This window comes from Grampus griseus (assembly GCF_964374135.1).
Source record: "Grampus griseus genome assembly, chromosome: 5".
Classification (NCBI taxonomy): domain Eukaryota; kingdom Metazoa; phylum Chordata; class Mammalia; order Artiodactyla; family Delphinidae; genus Grampus; species Grampus griseus.
Window position 1 is genome coordinate 31,965,502 of NC_138998.1, and position 18,673 is coordinate 31,984,174.

Here is an 18,673-nt window from a genome sequence, read left to right on the forward strand (position 1 = left end):
CCCCCTATTCCTCTGCAGGGACACAGCTGACTGTGGAGGTCCACCCTCAGGATGCCATGCCCCAGCTGCTCAAGAAGTTCTCCTTGGCTAAACGTACGTACGTACAGGGCTACTCATGTGTGAAGGGCTGGCAGGGAGGATTGAGGGTAGCTGGAAGGGCCAGAGCCCAGCCTGGACACCTTCTTGGGGAAGGAGAGGAGTGACCTGGGCCTACACACTGGGAAGAGGCAGAGACACGACAGCTTCATCCTGAGCACTCTCTTCTCCACACTCAACAACCCCTGTTCTTAAGTCTCTGCCATTAGGTGTGGGTAACACAAGGCATTTAGCTAAAGATGAATTTCATCACACGAGTGCTATTGTTTTTAGACACCATTTATTGACTGCCTAAAAAGTGGCATGCGCAGAGCTAAGCACTGTACACTCAATGAGTTTTTAACTCTTTGATATGCAGCAGTATTATCCCCACCTTGTAGATCAGCAAAGGCACAGAGAGGTGAAATAGCTGCCAGTCACCCAGTTAGGAAGCGGATCAGAACCCAGGTCCTAATGAAGCCTGTACCCTTCACCACCGCACCCGGCTGCCTTCTGTGCTGTGCGCACAGGCCCAGACCCATGCCCACGATGTCTCCTCTGCTCCCTTCTTGGTCCTCTCCCTGCATCTGTCCATCCTGTGGGTAAACAGGGCCCTGGGGAAATGCCGGCCAAGGAACGGAGGTTGCAGGACAGCCAAGGCTGAGGTTCATGAAGTGAACCTTCATGTCTGCTCGTGGCGGGGGCCGAGGCAGCTCCTCTAAGGCTGCCTGGTCCTGCAGCCCTCAGCAGCCAGGGCCTCGGGAGGGCAGGCAGGTGTAGAGAGGTCAGGCCCTGGGAGTTGACTGGCTGGGTTCAGATCCCAGCTGTGTGACCTCAGGCAAGTGGCTCAACCTCTCTTTTGGACTCAATTTCCTCATGTATAAAAGGAGGAAAATAATTCAACATCCCTCATAGGATTGTCATGAGCTAAAATGAGATCGTCAATAATGCACAAGCCAGGTGTAGTAAGTACACAAAAAATCTGGCTACTCTTTTGAACCCCCATCACTCTACCAAAGAATGTAGGTGGAAACAAAATGTGGCCGTAAGAAAGACAAGGTCCACTGTTTCTCAGAGTGGCCTATGTACATTTGCAACCTTCTGTACATTTGAAGGCCTACAGTGGCCTTCAAGGGCAGAGAAAAACTTGCCTTGGCTTCCCCACCTCTGGCTCCTTCTGGTTCCAACAGGGACCCACATCTTCCTGACCTGGCTTCAGATCAGCAGGAAATTCTCTCCTGTTGCCTGTGGAGTCTAATAACAATTGCTGACCATTCTGCCTTAACAGTCCTGGATTTATAGGATTTGGTTGTCCTTGAACCTTCCCGAGGAATAATTCCCCTCTCCCCCCTTTCATGAGCTGCCCATGGTCAGTTCTTGTCCTGGGGTCATCTGGTAGTGAATTCACTGGTGCTCTCAGGATCCCCATCTGTGGTCCGAGATGGCAGGAGCGTCCAGAGGAGGGAGGAACACGGAGCTCCAGGCAGGCCCACTGAATAATCGCAAGGCTTGATGCCCAAGCAAATTCTCCCTCTGCTCACAGACTGCACTTCTCTTTCTTGTCATCCCGTCCCTGGCTGTCAGTCCTCCCTACTCCTCAGCAGGAAGCCCGGGGCAATCCCAGCAGCAATTCCATGGTGGGTGGGGATGGGACCAAGAAGGCTGTGAGCGGGAGAGTGAAGAGGAGACATCAGAAACAAGGACACCCACACAGAGAATCGTCTGTGCTTGCATTTCTATTTCTTCTGAAATGTCTCTACTTCTGACCTTTGGGATATTGTAGGTTTACAAGGCGATAAAAATGGAAACACAAGAGCCCGGCAGCCTGGAGGGAAAGACGCCCACGGTAAGTTGTGGTACCTTCTTTGGAGCCATTCTCTGAGACGGTAAGTTGGTTTAGCCTCATGAGCCAATCTGTGCTCAATTGGAAATGGCTCCCTGGAGCACTGTGCTGGGAGTCTGGGGCCACCTCTGGGCTCAGGGGACAGGAGTATCATGATTGATTGGCAGCGTCTGCCATGGACACAGGTAGAGAAGTAAAAAGCTCACACACTAGATGTGATCCCAGAGTTAAAGCATAAACCCCACCAATAACAAGGCAGCCCATTATGGGAAACATTAAAAACAGAATTCAGAATTGTATTAACTTTAAATGGAATGCCAAGCATCCGTAAGGAGGGAGGCAGGAGAATAAGCAGAGTGGGGCAGAGGAAGAAATCCCGAATGGGTAATAGACGGCCTGGGTTCAAATCCTGCTTTTGGCGCTCACTCACCTTCCCTGGGCCTCAGTTTCCCCCTCGGCTCAGACCAGATGGCATCTAAGGTTTAGTACAGTTTGGTACTTCTTCCCATTGTTTTGCTTTAAAATTAGAATAACTTAGTTAATGCCACTGGTGTTTAAAATGTATTTATGCAAAATCATATTCAAATATTATATAATCTGCTCAGAAAGTAAATTTAATGAGGCATAAATCATTGTGGATATTCTTAATGTTCAGATATTGTAGAATGGAACCAAGAAAGGGTAAAACTTTCTTAATAATAGGGTTTTTCAATCCCATTTTAGAAACAGCATCCTTCTTTGAAATGGGGGTGGGGAGACCTCATTTGCAGAGCTGACGCTTGTTAAATGTGTAAGTCCACTTCATATCCACTTAGGTCACTGTGACGGCCCTTGTCAGGGGATGGCAGGAACCAGAGTCCGTGGGGGGAAGAGGGCAACAAGAAGGGGGGAAGCTTGGCAGGGCCTCCTGCTGTGTCCCCCCTCCCTTCTGAGGGTCTGGCTGGACAAGGGCCGCATGGTAGACCACCCGAGATAGGCCCTGAAGTGATCTGAGTGATGGGAGGCGAGAAATCCCAGCTCTGGCACCAGACAGTCACTGAGCCGCTATGGCGCTGGGCTTCTAGGGAGCTCCAGGGTAAGACTGTACAGGACAGAAGGCTGGGGGCAGGGGACGTCCAGGGAGTCTTGGTGCTTATTAGAGGAGCAGAAAATGAAGAAAGAAAATGATAGGTTGCTGGGCGAGGCCACAGCCTCACCATAGAGTTTGCACAGCCTGCCTGCCCACCACGCACCCTGTCCCCTCTTAGGAGAGGAACAGCCTCGGATCCTGGATGTGTCAGAGGTCACAGGGACCAGCACCTCGCCCTGCCCCACACCCTCCTCCCCCCCCGCACCCCCCCCCCCACGAGGACTCCTGCAGGGCGTCAGCAGGGACTGAGGGAGCAGGGAGAGGGGGCCAAATCCAGTCTGAGGCTGAGAAGGACGAAGGCCTGGGTCCTAACAGGAAGGGACCCACAGCGGTGCAGAAGTGCAGAAGGACCCGTGTGGCCTGCTCCTGACGGCTGAACTTGACTGGAGGCTGGGAGCTCCTCTGTGGCCAGACGTTGACCAGCTCCCTGACCAGCTGGCACTGCCTGACATGCAATGCTGGCCCAGGGAGGGTCGTGGAGCAGCTCCAGCCAGCGCTGGTGGCGTCCCCACCCTCTCACCACACCTCTCAAGTCTATAGCACCAAGGAAACCACTGTACGCATCTCGGTGGGAATGGCGACACTCTCCAACATCCTGTCCCCCGCAGTTCCACAGTCTGACTTACAGCCCTGGTTCTGGCTATGCAGCCTCTACACTTGCTGCTCTGGTCTTCCTGTAGCTCACGCAGTTACTTGAAGACATTTAATAAATTACTTTTCTTTTTAAACTGAAAAAAAAAAGGACTCTCACAGTCCACGAGGGTTGTGTGGGTACATGCAGGCGCAGCCCCGCACCGGGCACAGCGGCTTCGCACCCCTGCTCTGCGCTTGCCTGCAGAGGACCCTCACCCTGCACCCTCCCAGGGAGAAGAGTGCTGCTGACCTTACCACGTGATCCACCGTCTCTTTCACTCTCCCAGGTGCCCCATAGATTGCGCCGGAGGCTGGGCTGCTGGCTTTAGCACTGCCCAGTGAGGGGGAGGTCACCGGGCTAGATCCCAGGCCTTGTGCAGCCCCACCAGGCACTTTCCCATGTTACTCTGCTCTTCCCAGGCTTGCTGGCATGTCCTGGGGTCCCACCAGCACCCCTGACTCACCCAGCACCCAGAGGTTCCTGACATAGCAGGCTGAGAGTTGATTCACTGGAGTCAGGGGATCAGTGCCCCTTTGGCCCCATCCGCCTCTCACCCCCGCCCTGTCCTCCTATCCAGCTTGCCTGATTTTGGTCAGCCTGGCTCAGAGGGCCTTGAATAAGAAAGACCCAGCCAGAGCCCAGGCTCTTCTCTGGGCTGGGACAGGGGTTTGCTGCCCATCCATCCATGGATTGGTCTGACCACTGGTCAGTCAACCCTGCAGCAGCTGCCTGGGGCTGTCCTGTGTCCTGGCTTCCTCTGAGAAAGGCTGTGCGTAGAAGAGTGATTCTGAGGCCCAGCTTCCCTCAGGGCCCCCCCACACTGTACTTTGGGCACCTGTTGCCAGAACTCTTAACTTTCTTGGGGTGCAAGCGGTCAGTCTCCAGATGACCATGGGCAAGGGAAGAAGCCTGTCTGGGTGCCAAACGCACCTCACCCTACAGAGATCCAGGTGGCCCAGGACCATCTTGCCCTCTCCCACACCCGGGTGCCCTTCAGACCACCCTGGGCACCGTGGCCAGGACATCAGTGGCAAGCAGCGCTGCCTGGGTGCTTCCCACGGAGCATTCATTCCTGGCAAAGCTAGCAGGGAATCTGCAGGAAACTGTGGGGTGGGGAGGAGGGATTCTGTCATCAGTCCGTCTGGGGCTGCTGAATTCACTGAGGTGCAATCCATCACTTCTTTCACTGCTGGCTTCTGGGGTCTGCTTACTATCCCTGTGGGTCTCCCAGAGGACTAGAGGAGTTGCCATGGTTCCCAAACCAGTTGGACCGAGGAGCCCTTCTAAGAGATCTAGCTCTTGAGAGCAGTGTTTCAGTCCGGGAACCATGTTGAAGGTCAGGCCGTCACAGCTCCTCAAAAAGACAGGGAGCCCTGGGCCAGGCAGTCCCGTTGGCCGGTCTCAGACCCTGACCAACCTCCTTGTGTTTCCAGCCTACCCCTGGGATCGCTCCAGCCTGAAATCCATGCCCCTGGACCTGCGGCAGTTTGAGAAACTGGACACCTATGCCTCACAGGTAGGAGAGCTGGGCCCTCTGCCTGTGATGGTCACCTCCACAAGGCGGCTTGGAGTTTCCCAAACCAGAGCGGCAAAGGCTCTCCCCAGACCCCTCCTGAGTGTATCCTGAGTCCCTTGGGTGGATAGTACGGAGCGCCTTTCCACAGTATGTGGGAGGGGGACAGAAGGGCCCCGGACAGAGGCCATTTCACCCTCCCACCCCACCCACGGTCCTGATGCTGTCACCCCAGGCTACACACCCCGCGCCGCCCTGTTGGCAGGCGCCTCCGGCCAGCCCTGTCCTGTCCTCCCCTGCCCACTGGGGCACTGCTGCTGCTGAGCCCTGCCAGCCCCAGCCCATGAAGGAAGGGACGTGAGGATGGGGGGAGGACCACAGATGCAGATGGCCAGGACCCACATGACCATGGCAGTCCTCACCCCTGAACACGTGGGCGGCTGAGCTCCCACACCTCTGGGCCTGGGCACATCTGGGGCAGGTGTGGGGAGGGGCAGCTACAAGAGCTGATGCCTGAGGGACCCACTGGGGTCCTGGGAGCCAGGCAGGAGCCATACCACAGAGAGTCTGATTGGAGCAGCTAAGGAGCTGGACCCGTCGCTAAGGTCAGGGTGAGCAATCCTAGGCCGATAAGCCGGGAGATCGTCTACAGTCCTAGAAAAAACACCCTGGGGTTGGCACATAGTGGATACTCAGGAAGCTTGTTTGCTGAACTGATGAGTGACGATAGGAGCTCGGATCAGAGAGTCTGATTCAAGGCAGGGGCATCAGTAGGGGGTGTCCAGCTGTCCTGGCAGGAGGAGGCATCCCTGGATGAAGCGGGGACACTGAGAACGGAGAGGAGCTGGAAGCAGAGGGGAAGGACCCCTCCCCAGTGTGTGTGCAGTGAGGTAAAGGTGGGGCAGGGCTTGCCCAGTCACCGCGCTGAGCGGTGGAGGGCAGGCAGGGTAGCTTCTCGGCGCGCGGAGTGAGGGAGCTGGAGCACGTGTCGGGGGTGATGGTTTGTGTGGGGTGCAGTGGGCTCTAGCGCCTGTGGAGGTGACCCCTGGGCAGCTGGATAGCCGAGCCCGGAGCTGTATCTAGCCTGGAGAGGTCTGGCCGGAAACCCTGCTTTGGGAGCCGTCAGATTCAGCTAAGAGCTAAAGCCATAGGGAGGGTGCCATCTTGGGGAAGGCAGGGCCAGGAGCCACCTGAGGCCGGGCGAGACCAGGAAGGGTCAGTGTTCTAGAAGGTGCGGTCATGGTTCACTCTGGCCAGGCGAGGCTAGACAGGCTCCCTTCCACTGCTCAGCACTGAGGCCCTTCGTACTTCCAGGGGGGCAGCTCAGAGGAGGTTGAAGGCCTCGGCCAGGCTCCGGCAGGCTGAAGGGCAAATGGGGGTTGAAGGGGGAGGGAGTGGAGGGAAGACCCCACAGGAGCCTGGCAAGGAAGGGAGACTAGATGTGGGCAGTCCTGAGAGGGAGACTGGGGGGCGTTTTGAAGAGACACGGCAGACAGGAGAGGCTGGGGCCGCCAGGCCCGGGAGGAGGAGGTGAGGATGCAGCGGAGCGAGGGCAGCGCCTGAGGAAGGAAGGGCAGCTTTGCCAAGGCAGGCGGCTTGGCCCCGAGGCCAGCAGAGAGCCCAGCGGAGGAGGAGGGCTCGTTGGTAAGGAAGTCTTGCCTGGGCCTTGTTGAGTCTGAGGCCTGGTCATCTGCGAGAGTGAGGGAAGGGAAGGGGGCCTCCAGAGTCTGTGCAAGGTGGGATATGTTGTCATGGCTGCCAAAAGGGATGGACAGGCTGCTGGACAGCCTCAGAGAGCAGTGAGTGGGGACCAAAGGGCCAGAAACCATAGAACCGAAGCTGGGGATTAAGTCAGGAGTCAGCCGGGCTGTAATGCAGGCCTGCGACGTGTGCTTCTAGGCCCTGGGAGAGGGACAAAGACAGGACTGTGGTGTTGGAGCAGCTGGGCAAGGGGACACGCAGAGGGGCCTGGCGGTCTTCCTGTGCTCAGAGGGTGGGTCCTGGAGCTCCCGTGTGAGCGGCGGAACCTCCTAGGTCAGGAGGACCTAGGGTGGGAGCTGACGGAGGCGCGGGCAACCATTGCAGAGGTAAGCGCACAGGTGCCCCTACTTCTCTAGAAAGAGTGAGCATGGCCAGGGCTGCCTTTCCAGCAACCCCAGCCCTGTTTTCTCCTGAGGATCCATGCAGAAAACCTAACTTGCTCTTTTTTTATATATTATGGTAAAACATATGCCATATAATTTGCCATTGGAATCGTTTTTAAGTGTACAATTCAGTGACATCAATTACATTCCCAGTGTTGTACAACCGTCACCACTGTCTACTTCCAAAATCACCCCAAGCAGAAACTTTGTACCCGTTAAGCAATAACTCCCCATTCTCCCTCCTCCCAGCCCCTGGTAACCTCTAATTTATTTACTGTCTCTATGAATTTGTCTAGTCTAGGTATTTCATATAAGTAAGAATCATACACTGTGTCTTTTGTGTCTGACTTGTTTCACTTAGCACTGTGTTTTCAAGGTTCATCCATGTTGTAACATGTCTGAGAACTTCATTACTTTTAATGGATGAGTAATATTTCATTGCATGGATATACCACATTTTGTTTATCCATTCATCTGTGATGGGCACTTGCATTGTTTCTACCTTTTGGCTATTGTGAATATTGCCCCATGAACATTGGTGAACAGGTATCTGAGTATCTGTCTGCAATTCTTTTTGTATATATACCTAGGAGTGGAATTGCTGGGTCATATGGTAATTCCATGTTGAAATTTTTGAGGAACTGACAAATTGTTTCCCACAGCAGCTGCACCGTTTTACATTCCCACCAGCAATGTACAAGGGTTCTAATTTCTTCAAATTTTTGCCAATTTTTTTATGATTGCCTTTTTTTTTTACTATAGTCATACTAGTGGGTATGGAGTAGTATTTCATTGTGGTTTTGATTTGCATTTCCCTAGTGACTAATGACATTGAGCATCTTTTCATGTGTCTATTGGCCATTTATATATTTTTGGAGAAATGTATATTCAAGCCCATTTTAAAATTAGGTTGTCATTTTGTTGTTGAATTATACGGGTTCTTTATATATTCTGGATATTAAACCCTTATCAGGTATATGATTTGCAAATATTTTCTTCCATTCTATAAATTATCTTTTCACTTTCTTAATATTGTCCTTTGATGCACAGAAGATTTTTATTGTTATGAAGCCAAATTAATCTATTTTTTCTTTTATATCCTGAGCTTTTGGTATCATATCAAAGAATCCATTGCCAAATCCAAGGTCACCGCGATTTACCCCTGTGTTTTCTTCTAAGAGTTTTACGGTTTCAGTTCTTATATTTAGGTCATTGATTATTTTTGAGTTAATTTTTATATATGGTATGATGTAGGGGTCCAACTTCCTTCTTTTGCATATGGATATCCAGTTGTCAGGTACCATCTATTAAAGAGACTATTCTTTCCCCATTGAATGGACCTGGCACCCTGGTCAAAAGTCAATTAGCCATAGACGTATGAGTTTATTTCTAGACTCAGTTCTGTTTCATTAGTCTATATAACCCTTATGTCGATATCACACTGTTGTGATTACTGTAACTTTAAGTAAGTTTGAAATCCAGAAATCTGTGTCCTCCAACTTTGTTCATCTTTTTTCAAAATGGTTTTGGCTATTCCAGGCCCCTTAGAATTCCATATGAATTTGAGGACTGGTTTTTTCGTTTTTGCAAAAAAGGCTGTTGGACTTTTATAGGGATTGTGCTAAATCTGTTGATTGCTTTGGGTAGTGTTGACCATGACTAGGGGCTGCTACAGCGCCCGGATGGCCACTTAACTGGCCCCAGGAGCTGCTGCAGAGAGATGTGATGGCTCTAGAGCCAGTGGTTCAGCTGGTCAGCACTTCCCACTGCGTCCAGACCGCATCAAGGTTGCCCTAAGCCCAGCCTTTGAGCCTCTGGGCCTCTCCTCCTTCTCTGCCCAGAGGAAGGGCAGTGCTGGCTGCAGGTGGCAAGGCACCGGGCTCCTCACAGCCCTTGTCTGGGCCCTGACGTAGCACACTCCTTCCACTTCCCAGGTGACAGTCAAGAGCGGCCTGGACGCGCTGGTGAGCGACCTGCTCCAGGAGGCCCACAGTGACCTGGAGAGGGTCCGCGCCATCTGGATCTGGATCTGCCACCACATAGGTAGGCCTGCCGGTAGGGCCACTGGCTCTGGGACCCTGTTCCCAGAGGAACATCTCTGGGCTTGACTCCATCACCCATGTGTGTGGAGGAAGAGGGAAGGTGGAGGAGAGGGGCTCTCAGATGGCTGGGTTCAATAACCAAGGTTAACTCACTGTGTGCTAGCAGTCTCCATGAAGGGTGCATGGGCAAGGATCCCACGTGGCCCTCTGCCCATAGCCAGAGCTGAGGCCCCTCACCCAGCGGCAGCCTTCCCTCAGTCCTGCCTTCCTGGGTGACCTGCTCCACAGAGATGAGAACCCAGGGCAGAAGGTCATCTCCAAGAAGGAAGAGGCTGGGGATGAGCCATAGCTATTTGAAAAGTTGCTGTAACACCAGAGGTTTCTCAAAACACCCGGGAGTGGTGGGTGAGTGGGCACCCCTCTCCCGGCTGCCTGCTCCCACAGTGGGGGCCTCAGCTTCTGCTCTCAGCCCAGTCTCCAGGTTCTCAGAGCCACCCCAGGGGACCTGGGCCTGCGCAGCTGCCCACAGCTCTGCATGGGACACCCTTGAGAGTCTGACCAGCTCAAGCCAATCCCACAGGCGGTTGCTAAGGGGAAGCTGGATGCTGCACCCTGCAGTCCATGGAGGAGCTGGCTGGTGGGATGGACTTCTAGTGACTTCCCTGTGACATAGAGACCAGCAGGGCTTCCCTGACCTGCTGCCACTGGGCTTTCTCTTTGTCCTCCCAGAGCAGCAGTTAGGGATGCAGCTTAGAGGATGAACTCACCTGACACAGGTAGGGCATCTGCCATAGGACCTGAGGAGCCATTCCTCCAACTCCAGCCCTGGCACTCAGCCTGGGCTTTAAGGGGGCAGGATGGGAAACAGGACATCCGTCAGGACTTTGCTGCACCGCCCACACACACCCACACCCACACACACACATGAACACACACACACACATCCACACACACGCACACACACAAACCCCACACATGCACATCCCAAACACACGCACACACACGCACACCCACACACACGCACACCCACGCGCACACACCACACACACAAAACACCCCACCCCACATGCACACATGCATGCACACACACACACATACATCCCCCCACACACCCCACCCCCACACACATGCACGCACACAAACCCCACACATGCATACTCCAAACACGCGTGCACACACACACCACACACACCCCTGCACACCCACACATGCACACACACAGACAAACCACCCCACCCCACACACACACATGCACACGCACACACACCCACACACACACACATACAACCCCACACAAACCACACACACACATCCCCACACACACCACACACAAACACACACCACACACATGCACCACACACACCACACACACTCACACACAGCCCACCCCACCCCCAACATGCACGCACACAAACACACACACACACACCCCCAAAACACCCACACCGCCCCACAACCACACACACACACACGTGCACACATACACCCCACACACATGCACACACACACAAACACACACAAACCACCCCACCCCACACGCACACAAACCACCCCACCCCACACGCACACATGCACGCACACACACACACACCCCACACACACACAGCCCACCCCACTCCACAGATGCACACGCACAACACACACACACCAAAAACACACACACACCCACAACTACACACACACCCCCCACACACACAAACCACCCCACCCCACATGCACACATGCACGCACACACACACACACCCCACACACACACAGCCCACCTCACCCCACAGATGCACACGCACAAACACACACACACCAAAAACACACACGACCACACACACACACAAGCATACACACACAAACCACCCCACCCCACACGCACACACACACACCAAAAGCATGCACACCCACCCACAACCACACACACACACACACCACACACATATGCACACACACAAACCACCCCACCCCACACGCACACACCCAAAACACGCACACCCACCCACAACACTCCCACACACACACCCCACACACAAGCACACACACCCCACCCCACCCCCTACACACACACACACACACACCCTACGCACACACGCAAACCCACACACAGCCCACCCCACCCCACAGATGCACACGCACACACACACACCAAAAACATGCACACCCACCCACAACCACCCCCCACACACACACACCCCACATGCACACACCAAATACACGCACCCATACACATATACACACGCACGCACCCCACCCCACCCCACACACACCCACACACAGCCCACCCCACCCCACAGACGCACGTGCACAAACACACACACACACCAAAAACACGCACATCCACCCACAAACACCAAACACACACGCGCACACACACACACAAACCACCCCACTCCACACGCACACACCAAAAACACGCACACCCACCCACAACCCCCCCCCACACGCACACACCCCACCTCACCCCGCACACACATGCACACACACACACACCACACATGCACTCGCACAAACACACACACATCAAAAACACGCACACCCACACACACACATACACAGACCCCCACACACACACACACACACCCCACACACACATCCCCACACACACCACACACACAACCCAACCCACCCCCACACACGCGCACACACACACACCGCAATCACACACACACCCACACAGGCATACACACACCCCACACATGCACACACAGACACACACCCGCACACACCCCACCCACGCCACACACACATGTGCACACACATGCACACACATGTACACACATGTGCACACACACACACAACCCAACCCAGCACACACACGCACAACCCACCCCAGCACACACACACACGCACACACACACCACACACACACGCGCACACACAGCCCACACACACACCACACCACCAGCCCCACACACACATGCACACAGACACGTGCGCATGCACACACACACGCACACACATACACATACCACCACCACACGCACACACACCACCCCCCAGCCCCCCCCAACACACACACACCTCCTTTGTGCCCTCAAAGGCCACAGGCTCAGGTCCTCCCCCATGCCTTAAGCTCTACTGTTACTGAAGTGACAGTCTGTCTTCTCTGTTTGGGACAAGTTTTAATAGTAGCTCAGTTCGCCCCCTGCAGGTCAGTGTGAGGCTTTGGCCTTGGGGGCTGCCGCAGGGATGGGTGAGCTGCCTCACTGGCCCCGCCTGCAGAGCTGTGTTGTGGTGGGGACACGCAGGCAAACCCCAGCCCAGTGCTGTCTTTGTCCCTCCCCTCCCAGCCACTCCTACGAGGCCTAAGGAGCCAGTGGCCCCTCAGCCAATGCCTTGCTCTTCCTGCCCTCACCCACACAGAGGGGACATTTGCCAGATAGCACCTAGACTGGGACCCTGTTCCCTTCAGTCCATAGCGGTTTCTCCCCGGCCTGAGGGAGGCCAGCCCAAGTGATGCTGGAAGTACAGTGGAGGGCAGGGGCAGCGCCACAGATTGTGGACCCCTCTCTCCTCTGCACCAGCCGGGTCGTCTCCAGGGACCTGGTTCCTCACGGCCTCCTCCTCTGCCCTCCAGAGTATGACATCGAGGCCGCCCAGGAGAAGGACCGCCAGGCCTTCAAACCCACCACCATCCTGCAGACCCAGAAGACCAACTGTGATGGCTACGCTGGGCTCTTTGAGAGAATGTGCAGGTACAGAGGTATCCCGGGCTGACCACCCTGACCCACCCCCTGCCAAGTGCCCTGCGCCTTCACCCACGTGCCAGGCCTGAAACCCGAGTTTGCAAACTCTGCTCTGAATCCAAGTGAGTCCTGAAAAGGTCAATTTCTCCCTTTTTAACACCAGCGTAATTGACTTTGTACCATCTGTCGGGCTTCTGGATACATTAACATAATGGCAGATGAATGCACAGAGATAATTTGGTTATAAAAGGCCCTTTTTCCACCTTCTCCCATCTCTGTGCAGCTGAAGGTTAGAAGAATGGCAGATCTGGGAACGCAAGGACAGTGACTGCGGGCGCCAAGAGGACTGTGAAAGGCTGTCCTCAGGGCTGGCACAGGGGCCCTCTTGGGGCAAACAAAAGCTCCACCCTCGAAAAGATTTGTCAGTTGGAAAAGCTGAATAACTAGGAAGCAGCTTGTCTCTTGGAGCCTTTGGGCTCCGTTTCCATTGCTCCGGGAGCGAGCACCTGGCCAGGTTGCCCAGGTGGGTGAGAGCAGGCGAGTGGCTGCTCTCATTTGTGTTTGGAGACCTCACTGCGGGTTCTAGGTGACCTGGAGACAGACTCAAGGCTGGGGGAGCCCCGCCGACCTGCACAGCTTCCTGTGCCTGCTCTCTGAGGTCTGCCATGTTCCCCGGGAAGCAGTCAGCCAGCCCTGGGGACCACTGAAAAGCCCATCCCCAGGGGTGTAGACAGACTGTGCCCACTGCCCCTGCAGCCCTCTGGGAGCCGGGGTTCTCAGGCACCCAGACATCAGCCAGCCAGGACTGCAGGGGGCAATTCATCAAACCAAGAGTAGCAACAGACACTTAAGAGTCCACGGGCGGGCGGGCGTGGTGTGTAGGTGCTGTACAGCGGCCACAGGATGTCCTGCTCCTGGGGGACACGCATCCCAGTCCCTGCCTGACCCCCAGTGGTCCAGCCTCCCGCACCCAGCAAGCGCAGACATGCTTCTCCACCCCTCCTGCTCACCGTTTGCTCTTAGAGGGGCCCACGGCGGGTCAGGGTGCAGAGGTGCAACCCATCTCCCAACCCCCACATTCCCACCCCACCCTAGACCCAGGCACCCCACATGCCTTTGGGCCTCTCCAGAAACCGGGGTCCTCACCGGCCCCCTGCCCAGGCTCCGAGGCCCTGGGTTCCTGAACCAGACTAAAGGCTTACGCTGCCCCATGATGTCCTCCCAACTGCAGCCTCATCTCCCTCCTGGCCTTGCCGCCTCCGCCGCTCCCCCCACTTCCAGCTCCTCAGGCCCTTTCTGCTCTCCTCTCCCTAATGCTCTTTGGGCCCCGCTGCAGGATGGCCCCCCTCCCCCTCCCGGGGTGCCGTCAGCACACCTGTACACCAGCTCAGGTCTTGCTTAGGCTTTTCTTTAACTCACTTCTGTAAATTAAAATAAAACTTAACTATAGATTTATAAAGTGCATAGAAGCAAAAAGAAGAAAATTAAGTTACCCGAATCCTACCACTTAGAGATGACACTTGACATTTTGTCATATTCCTTTCTGGACTTTGTTCTATCATGTAGGCTTTGCCTGTGCTCATTTCTTCTTATAGGTCTTATAGGTCTTCTGTGTCTTCATATGTCTCCCCGGACCCTTTCTGCTTTCCCTGTGAATATACATCTCAGAATCCTACACATAGTAGGTCCTCAATGACAGGAAATGACAGGATATTCCTAGCAGACTTGTATGAAATGGACCTTCTTCTCTTTTTAAATAATGGAATAGCCCTCCCTCTGTGTTCAGCTCTATTTGTGCCTAGCACCTTTCAGCATTTTCATCTCAATTTGCAAATTTGAAAACACTCAGGGTTTTAAGTCATAGAACATATCCTTCTTTATCCAGTAGAAGCCTTCTTAGCATGATATGGAAGGAGTATCAGATTTATAGCAGAAAGACTTCCAGGCCTCAGTTAGTTTACCAGTCCTTGATTTCCAGTCCTTAATGTACCACTTATTAGTTTTGTTCCTTTTGGAAGGCACTAAGCCTCTGGGAGCCTCAGTTTTCTTATCTGTACACTGCGGACTTTATTACCTACTGGCAGGACTGCAGGACTAAATGAGAACATGCAGTTTGCAGTTTGCTAACCTGACTTGGGGCTTGTTGTTTTTTTTAATCCTCCCTGTCTTCCCACAGTACTGGAGTATCTTTGCTCTGTAGAACTTTCCTACAGACCCACATAGACTCACATAGGCTCAGAAAATTGACATTGGCCTTGAGTGGAACTGTCAGCTCTTTTGGCCTGGTCCAGATGCTTAACAACGTCTGTATTCTGGCCTGAAGCTGATCATTAAAACACATCCCAACGTTTTGCATCATTTAAAGCTAGGTTCCAACCTGGCAGTTACCATGTGAAATACTCTCTGCATTGCCTGGGACATTTAACAATAGCTCACAGTTCGCTGAATTCCTTTAACTTTGGCTTTAAAGTTCGGTAACCTTGTCCATGCATCCTTCCTAAGTCCCCTTACCTTTAAAATAACTGCTGAAGGTTTGGTAAATTCATTACCGGACTCCTTAATAACTGAAGACGTGTAATCCACACTTGCTGGTTTACCCCTGCTTAGTTGTCAAGGTGGCCTCTTAGCAAGAGTTGTATCCACACGGCTGTCATTACTTCTGCCAGTCCATTTCACCTCCCTGCAGTGGCCTCATTAAAGACTGATATAATAAAGTAATTTGGTGGGGAATTCAGATATTTTTGCAATGTCATTCATTTCTTCATCGTCTTTCCCAAGTAACCAATATACCTTTTTTGTTAGCACTGTTGCTTGTAACTGCTGGACCAGTTTCTTTCTGACCTTCTCTCGTCCAGCATTGATGTCTCTCCTTTTGCCTCAGTTCCCTGACAGCCTTCGTGAATTTTGCTTCATTTCCTTGCAAGGGTCAAGCTTAATTCCCCAGAATTCTGCCGCTAAGTCAGCCTCCAGTGCAATGTCTCCCCGTTATCACCGCGCTGGCACCACCAGCTAGCAGATTTTCCGGGGACTTCTGATAAGGCCGGGAGCTTATTGCCAGTTTGAGACTTTGGTGGTGAGGAGGCTCGTTGTCACCAATCAGATGTCGGTGCGTTTTCCATGCATCCTTCAGCTGTCACAGTGGCGTGCTGCTGCGTGCCCCAGACCATCCCAGAACATCACATGGTTCCAAAGGCCCAGAAGCCTGGATACATTAAATAACCTTAAATGATCCTCACCATATACGGCCTCTGAAAGGGGCATCTAAACTCTCCCATCCTTATAGACACACCAAAGGAGAGTGCTCACGAAGATGAAGTACATCACTATAGCAAACCAGCCTTTAATTTCACTCTGTATACCACCCAGAAGTTTATAGATTAAAACAAATCTCGGTGTACAAAAGGGCTGGTGCAATTACAGAGCCTACTGAACTGTGCATCAGGAAAAACGAGTCCTGGCGCTGCTTTGGCCCCTGGACTACTGAGTGTCCCCAGCCAAGTCAGCCTCCCTCTCTGAACTGCCAACTCCTCACTTGTCAGAGAGGAGCCACTGAAGTCAACCTCAAAAGGCTCTAAACAGGGCTTTGGAGTGAAAATTATTACCATGATTACAGTTACTGACCTTGCTGTAAGGGTGGTGGTATAAGAAAAGGGTAAGGGGACCGACCATATAGCAGAAATATGAAGACACTGTCAAATTTACAAGAAATCAACTACATAAATCGTGAAACAGAAATCATGGTTATTCATGTGTATAGAAATCACAATTTTTTTGCCAGTTTAGAATTTACCTTTTTTTGGATTTATATAATATACCTTTTTTAGTTTTTATTGAAAAACATTGATTTGAAATGTTGGGTTAGTTTCAGGTGTACAGCAAAGTGATTCAGTTATACATACATATATATATCCTTTTACATTCTCTTCCATTATTGGTTATTTCAAGATATTGAGTATAGTTCCCTGTGCTATACAGTAGAACCTTGTTGGTTATCTGTTTTATATATAGTAGAGTGTATATTTTAATCCCAAACTCCCAATTTATCCCTCCCCCACCTTCCCTTTGGTAACCATAAATTTGTTTTCTACGACCTTCTTGAGGACCATTTCAGAAACAGCAAGGCCCTAAAAATTCTAATTCACACATTTGCCCAGTTAAACTGGCCCTTGGGCTTAACATTAACGAAACCATGTTTCCTAATTTTACTATTAGAAATCACAATGTTTTCATCAAGATGGGAAAAAAGAGCATGGCTCACTGCCTGTCCTATAGCCTTCCCACCCTCCCTGTTTTTTTCTGTGTGGCTCAGACATCCTGGGAGAAGTGGTCCGAGGTGAGGAGGCCCACTATGGTCAGGGGCTGATATGTGCAGGGTACACCGCCCACCCCAGGCCGCTTAGCCACCCTGCTGCCGAGGCCCGGATCGTCTCTGTTTAAAATGAGTCACAGTCTGGATCCATCGCCTCCTCAGTAAAACCACTGGTGTTGGGATTTTCAAAACTGTCAAAAGTAAAAACCAAGATTCTGCACCCCGAGGTTATTAGATACGTCTCCCTGGCTGATATCTGGGGCTCTAGGATGGCTGGTTGGGGTTCTTTGAGAGGCGGAAACGTTTCTCGTCCTCCGCTTATTCAGTGCTCTCCCCGAGCTTTCCAGCACATTCCTGCTCCTTTGGGTTCCCTGAAAGGGCCGTGCTTATCACTAGCATTTTCGTGACGGTTCACATATCTGCCCCCTTCCGACTATGAGCACATCTAGGGTGGCCAGTGACCTTTATGTTTAGAATATTACAACTTATTATGTTATGCTATTTATTACATTTTGAAATGATATATGTGATATTATCCCCTGGTGCCTGCGCCTGGTACAGTGCTTTGCAGTGTATACCGTTGGTGATCTTTTGATGACCTGAGATGGTGGTGGGTCATCTGTCTAGCAACCAGCAGCTAGAATTACTAGGTCCACACCCTCGCATGAGAGTTATGGATTATTAACAATAATGCTTTACATTATGACTTCTTTGTCCAATTCATCTAGCACATGGCTGCCAGGTAATAAAACGTCCTCATGTCATAGTCAAGCATGGCAGAAGCTTACAGCTGAGGGGGTTTTTTCATCTTTACTCTGCCCTAGGCATTCCCCACGGCCCTCCCAGCTTCTCCTCAGCCTGTCAGAAGAGAATCAACCCCTAGAGATCATTTAATGCCAACCTTCTGTGTTGCCCACAGTGAGCCTGGCAAGGTCACACTGGGGTGAGCCCCGCCCTCCCGGCTCAGCCAAGTCACCGCCGCCTCCAGCCCGCCCCCGCCCCCAGCCCTCTGGGAGGACAGCTGGCCACTCGCTTCTCCCCCCTCAGGCCCTTTCCAGGCTTGGGGCGGGGTGTTCACTCTTATTCCCCTAGTTGGTGCTCAACTCTGACCTCCACTTCACACCCGTGGTGGGAGGATACCTCTGCCCGGGGACACGGCTTCTCCCAGGAGGACACTCCGGCAGAGCTCGAGTCAGCCATCTGCCCACATCAGCCCCAGCCCCATCTTTCTCACAGCATCTGGAGGCCGCAAGGGCGCTCAGCACCTCTCCTTCCCCCCTTGACTTCGCTCAGAGCTGAGCAGCCACCCT

At 52.9% G+C, this 18,673-nt stretch overlaps 1 protein-coding gene across 1 annotated transcript in view; it reads left to right on the forward strand.

Moving 5' to 3' along the window:
* The window catches only part of KY (kyphoscoliosis peptidase), a 49,270-nt gene that overhangs the window by 17,979 nt on the left and 12,618 nt on the right, over positions 1-18,673 (forward strand). The window contains exons 4-8 of the mRNA XM_082655439.1: positions 19-93; positions 1,859-1,921; positions 5,115-5,197; positions 9,273-9,381; positions 12,946-13,063. Of these exons, the coding sequence (XP_082511565.1) occupies positions 19-93; positions 1,859-1,921; positions 5,115-5,197; positions 9,273-9,381; positions 12,946-13,063 (448 nt within the window). The remainder of the gene's footprint in view (positions 1-18; positions 94-1,858; positions 1,922-5,114; positions 5,198-9,272; positions 9,382-12,945; positions 13,064-18,673) is intronic.